The 6415-nt window shown below is 51.3% G+C and overlaps 1 protein-coding gene across 1 annotated transcript; it reads right to left on the reverse strand.

The window, feature by feature from the left end:
- Positions 1-527: 527 nt before the first annotated feature.
- Positions 528-6294, reverse strand: Psma7 (proteasome 20S subunit alpha 7). Its single transcript, XM_078052098.1, has 7 exons — positions 6116-6294; positions 4473-4599; positions 3147-3271; positions 2448-2570; positions 1727-1846; positions 1199-1261; positions 528-746 (listed from the first exon to the last, which is right to left on the reverse strand). The coding sequence occupies exons 1-7, from the start codon at positions 6209-6211 to the stop codon at positions 654-656; spliced, it is 747 nt and encodes a 248-aa protein (XP_077908224.1). The 5' UTR covers positions 6212-6294; the 3' UTR covers positions 528-653.
- Between the last annotated feature and the right edge of the window lie 121 nt (positions 6295-6415).

A 6415-nucleotide genomic window follows, 5' to 3' on the forward strand; every position in this document is an offset into this window, starting at 1 on the left:
TGGTGGATGTAAAGGCTGCTTACCACCTGAAGTAGCCTTGCTGTTAATCCAGTTGACAGTCATTTTGACAAATTACACATTTTTATGCTGAGCTTAAAAGTGATCTCCTGAGTCTGTTTTAGAGGATAGCATATACTGCAAGCCAGAGAGGGCAGCTGGGGGCTGAGGGAGGCAGCAGCACATGCCTGGAGTAGCCCAGGACCCAAAGGCCAAGAAGGGTTTTTTTTGGCTAAAACTTGAGAGAGGGGAACAGGTAGGTAGAAAACGGGAGGCAGACAAATCCATTAAAAGCCGAAAGAAAAAACTAATTTTGAATATAGCAACTCATTGCCTGGAAGGAAATGGAAAATTGTATTGAACCCCCAGAGGCGAACCCTGGCTTGTTAGGAGCCCGGCAACAAGGGACAGAAAAGTAAGTGCGTAAAAAGCAAGTACACAGATTCCCAAAACAAGGGGGAAAGACCCCATCTTCTTAAAGAGCTAGTATGATCACACCTAAAAAGATCCATGCTCTCTTCACAAGCAAAGGCTAAAAAATACGGAAGTTTATTGGGTACTCTTGACATCCCAGACAGGTGGATGAATGGAAACGCCCACAGAGACTCATCAGTGACCAAGTTTAAAAGCTGTTCTAAGCAAGAGAGATTTCTTCATCACGATGCTTTCTTTTGTTTCTTCTTTTCATTTTCTTCTTTTTCTTTTTCAATTTCAGCAACGTATTTCTCAATTTCTTCAGGATTGAGAATCTACAACATAGGATTTTTTAAATCTTCAGAAACATGTTTAACCCCCAGGTTGCACAAGGTACAAAATACTAGCTGGTTCGGGCAGTGCAGCCTGGTTTGTGCTGCAGCCATTCCACAGCCCTTTTGGAGAAGGGCTTCAAGGAACTAGGGTGACATTTGCCTGAGGTGTTAAAAAACAAAGTTGCACTTGGCAGCCTCAATACACCAAGAGAACACATAAATACCATTGGGAACCATGGAAGCAAGTGGAAAAGTGTTCAGACTGCGTGGAGCCTTGGACATTGGAGCAGCTGAAGCCACAGCATGATGGCCTCAGGAGGAAGTGACCCTCCAGAAGGAAATACCACGGGGTCTTTCTATGATTTTACACAGGAGAGGGTCTGAACTGAATCTGCTCTCCAGATTCCAGCTCAGACCACATGATCAAATCAAGATGACGACTTGAGGATTACCTTAAGGGGCTGATCTCTCCTCATGACAGCAAGTTCAATGTTTTTGCCACCTGATTGGACCACCTTGAAGGGAAAGACAGGAATGTTAAGACACCTCTGCCCTCAAGAACACAGTGGCAATCCTGGCAGCCCTCCTTGGACAGGCAGCAGTGGCCACTGGGAAGCGCAATGCCTAACTCCGGGCCTGGCTTTTGGCTTTGCCTTCAAAGTCTTGATGGAGCCTGTGAGTTCTTGATAGATCCCTAGCCCCTACTCTGGATCTCTTAACTTAGCAACCCAAGCCTCTGGGAGGCCAAGTGACCTCTGTAGTACAGAGTCCACAGCCCGATGACTGGGCTTCTGTCTTCCTGCTTCTCATGCTCTGTATTCCTGGGTGAGCCATGACTACCCCTGCTCTATGAAGAAGCAGATGATGGCACTTTCCCAGGGCTCTGTGGTGCATGGCAGCTGGACAACTCCCAACCATCCAGCACTGCCATGGGCTGTTGTCACACATGCTCTTTCTCCATCTTGCCCAGGCACACTTACTTCCAGGAGGGCCTTGATCACCAGCTTGATGGTCAGATCGTCTGTCTCGATGGCCTCATCGGTATAGTTCTTCTCCAGGAACTCGCGCACTGACTTGGCACCCCGGCCTATGGCATTGGCCTGAAACAGACAAGTGTGGGCTCACAAGGCACAACCAGAGCCACCCCTGTCTTCTGCTCCAGCTGTGCTATTTGCTCTGTAGCAGTGCATGAGATGACAGCCCTAGACTTGGGGCCTAATAGCTGTGTGTGCGCGCACACACACACACGATTTAGAATTGGTGCTATTTTTTAAAAAAATGTTTTAAGTTATAGTTCAACACAATACCTTTATTTTATGTGGGACTGAGGATTGAACCCAGCCCTGACACGTGATAGGTGAGCGCTCTATTGCTGAGCCACAACCCCGGATTGGTGCTAATTCTTATTACAATAAGGGATTATACTTTTAATTATTAAGAGAAACTGGTAATGTTATGAATGGAATTATATTCCATTTTATTATTGAGACTGGGAAGTTTAAATTTATGCCATACATCCTTGAATCTTGGTGTCCTTTGCTATTGAGTGAACTTTTTACTTTCATTCACATCAGTAACATTTCATGAAACAGATTGTTCACTTAGGACTAAGGTAACTTACACTGCTGCTTGTTCACTGGCAAGAGGCCCAGTACCTCCCCAAGGACTTTAGTCCCTCCCTTTACTTTGTCCTGGACTCACCTTCCAGGCATGGTATGTGCCTGATGGGTCAGTCTGATAGAGTCTGGGGGTGCCATCAAAGTCGAAACCCACAATGAGGGCGGAGATGCCGAACGGTCTGCGCCCATTGCTCTGTGTATAACGCTGGCAGGGAAAGAAGGTAGTGTTGTCAACCATGAGAAAATTCATGTGACATCCCAAACAACTGTGCTTAGTGTAAGGATTAAATGTTCATCTTAAGCCCACCTCCAGGTTATCTGCCATTCAACTAATAAACAAAATTAGCTAATAGCTTTCAACATCTCTCCATTCTGCAATTTCATTCTTAGACTCACCCAGGACTGGAACTACATTATGGAATAAAACTGAGGCTGCTGGAAATTATCTGTGGCAGACTTGCACTCTTGCCACATGCTAGTTTTCAGATGAATGGCATCTCAGAACCAGAGTTGGTGAGCTTCCAGCCCCCTTCCAACTGCTTGGTAACTGGTGGCTCAAAAGGGCAAGATGAAAACGATTATTTCTCTCCAGAAACATGAATCCAGACTGCCTCCAGCAGAAAGGGACAACAGAACAGTGCCGCCCAATGGGAGAGGCCTTAAGTCACACACGCACACACACAGACGAAGCCAGGAACCGAAGGAGACGTCCGGGTGAGGTAACACCACACAGGACGCTCCAGGACAGTGCCTGCTGCATCACAAGGAGGGCAGCACTCACCTGCTTCAGGCTGGCAATGTAGCGGGTGATGTACTCCACGGTGACAGGGTCCTCCACAGTCAGCCGGTGGCTCTGGCACTCCACCCGGGCCCTGTTGATGACTATCCGTGCATCGGCAGTGAGGCCTGCAATGGAGGCAGAGGAGCTTCTGCTGCAGTGGCCACTCACTGTTCCACCCAGGTAAGTTCCAAAACCTGCCCTCTGAAACCCAGCAGAGCATTTCTGAGTGATGGACAGTGGAACTAATCAGCCCTCAGAAACTTCTGAGAAAGTGGAACACATGAGAAGCTGTGTGGGCTGGCCACAGTGGCGCACACCTATGATCCCAGCTGCTTGGGAAGCTGAGGCAGGAAGATCTCAAGTTCAAAGTCAGCAACTTAGAGAAATCTTATCTCAAAAAATATAAAACGGGGGCTGGGGATGTGGCTCAAAAGGTAGCGTGCTCTCCTGGCATGTGTGCGACCTGGGTTCGATCCTCAGCACCACATACAAAGATGTTGTGTCCGCCGAGAACTAAAAAATATTCAAAAATTCTCTCTCTCCTTTTTTTTTTTTTTAAGAGAGAGTGAGAGGAGAGAGAGAATTTCCAACATTTATTTTTTAGTTCTCAGCGGACACAACATCTTTGTACGTGGTGCTGAGGATCGAACCCGGGCCGCACGCATACCAGGCGAGCGCGCTACCGCTTGAGCCACATCCCCAGCCCCATCTCTCTCTCCTTTAAAAAAAAAAAAAAAAAAAAAAAAAAAAATATATATATATATATATATAAAACGGGCTGAGAATGTTACCAGTGGTTAAGCACTCCTGGATTTGATCCCCTGGTATACCCTTCCACCGGAAAAAAAAAAAAAAAATAGTGTGCATCAGATCCTATTTAAACATACTAGGGCTGGGGATGTAGCTCGGTGAGAGCACTTGTCTAGCATGCTCAAAGTCCAGGGCTCACGCCTCAGTACTGAAAAACAACAGATCTTCCTAGATTGGAACTTCTAAGGGAGGGTAGGATTAAGACCATGGCAATGCACTGCTGGTGTTCCACAAATGCCACCCATTGGTTGCTGGTGATGGCAAAGCACTGTCCTCAGTGCCACAGGTACAGGGTGATAACACCCTGATCACTGACCAAGGAAGGTAACTGGATGTAAAGCGGCACAGCAGCCCAACCTGGGCAGTGTCTGCATTCATTTGGCCATTTGTGCCCACCCCAGCAAAGGGTCCCAAGAAACCTGGTTTATATGTCTCCCAACTGCTCCTCTCCCCAACTAGTCCCCAAAGCTCTGCTGCACACCGTGACTCCAGAGAAGGCCCTGGCAGGGCTCATACCTGCAAAGGCCATGCAGACATTGTCGTCCAAAGCACAGATCTTGCGCACTGTTCTTTCATCTTGTAGTTTGGCCACTGATTTCTTTTCCACACCAAGAACAACAATGTCCCTTCCTCGAACACCAACCTGTAATAAAAATCCACAAGCCACATGAGAATCCTACTGGGCACAGAACATGAGAGCTCATATTAATGTGGGCCCTGGAAAGACTGGGGGCAACAGCCCCATAGGAAGGTGTGTGTCCACACCTCTTTCTCTCTTTGTCTGTCACAGGGAACCTGGCCCTGAAAACTAGGGGTTAATGACCAACTCCTGGTGGAGCTAGTGCAGGTTCCAGGATCCAGGTGTGCAACCTGGGCCTTTTAGATACTGATGTGGTGTTCTAGGCATAGTGTAGCTAGCCAGTAACATGTGAATACTTCATTTCAGTCCAAGGATTAGTCCTTCCAAACCTCAAAGCCAGGGACTGACTTTTACTTAAGCCAGGACAAACTCCTGGTTTGCAACAACTACCCACTGAAAAGTCAACATCACCCTGTTTTTGGCAGGCACAGCAGAGAGGAGGATGTAGATTACAAAGGGGAAATCACCTGAAGTTGACCCTTGAATCTAGACAAGTGTAGGAACATTGGGACCAACAAAGCCTGCCTGCTATAGAGGGCCCTGCAGCAGGTGGGATTGTACAGTGCTGTGGCCAGTGGAGTAGCATCCCTGACCTCGGCTTCCAGATGCTAGGGGCACCTCAGCAACGTCTTGGCCAGTCCATCTGGCCCCCAGCCTGGAGTGTGTTTCAGTTTGCCCTGTGATTCCTCAAATGTCCTTTAGCGTCAAGCAGCGAACAAGAGAAGCTTGCAAGCTGCAGCTGGCCACGCAGAGCAGGCACTGGGAGTCCCTGGTGGGCATTAGCCTGTTCCTCTGCCACAGCCCTTTGGACTGTTAGGTCACCAAACATACCTGAGGCTTTAATTTCAAGATGGTTAAAAACTGGGGAGATGGAAACACTTAAAATTCAGAACCATGTGTCCGCTCAACCTCTGAAAGACCAGGTAACACAAGAAAAATCGTCCCACGGTTTGCCAGTAACATTGGCAGGTGTCCCAAAGAGTCACGATTTGACGTTTCCTATAGTGACGAACAGTTGAATCCCTGAACAAGAACACTGGCGAGGCGAGAGCGCCACGCTGGGACCAGAACTCGGCGTGACAGAGTGCGCCTTCCGCGGCGCAGCTGGACCCGGAAGCGGCCTGATACCAGCGCAGGCCGCCGAGCCTCCTTTTGTTCTGGACGCCCACCTGGGTCTCGCCGGGGCGGTCCCCGCCACTGCTGGCTGCGAAAACGCCGCCTGCGCACCTGGGGCCTCAGCTCCCGGCGCCCCAAGATGGCCCCAGCCCGGCGCGCGGCCCGGCAGCCCGCGTTGCGGCGCCCGGCGGAGGCCACTGCAGAGGCTACAGAACGGCCTAAAGCGCGGCCGCCGCCCAGGCGTCGCCAGCTCTCCACGGCATGGGCGCGTGCCCGCGGCTCTGCTCCGCTCCTGGTCGCCAGCCTCGCCGCCCGTGCCCTGTCTGCAGGCCCGCCGCCCCAGACGCGCTGCTGCCCGCCTCCAAGGAGGCGCTCGCCCGCCGCGCCCCGGCCCCGTACTCACCGCAGTCGAGCCCTTCTTGACGGCCTCCTGCGCGTATTCCACTTGGAAGAGGTGGCCGTCGGGCGAGAAGACGGTGATGGCGCGGTCGTAGCTCATGCCGGCGGGGCGCGGAGCTCTCGCCGCCGCTCAAAAGCGCACACTCACGGACGCCCGCCGCAGCCCCGCCCGCCACGCTGCCGGCGTCGCCGCGTCGCCGCGCCAGGCGGACGTGCGAGGCGGGCGGGGCGCGGCGGGCGGAACCACCGGCGCGGGGCGCGGGGGGCGGCGCGGCGGCAGCGAGCGGGCGCGGGGCGCTGGGCG

Source organism: Ictidomys tridecemlineatus, chromosome 5 (assembly GCF_052094955.1).
Source record: "Ictidomys tridecemlineatus isolate mIctTri1 chromosome 5, mIctTri1.hap1, whole genome shotgun sequence".
NCBI lineage: Eukaryota > Metazoa > Chordata > Mammalia > Rodentia > Sciuridae > Ictidomys > Ictidomys tridecemlineatus.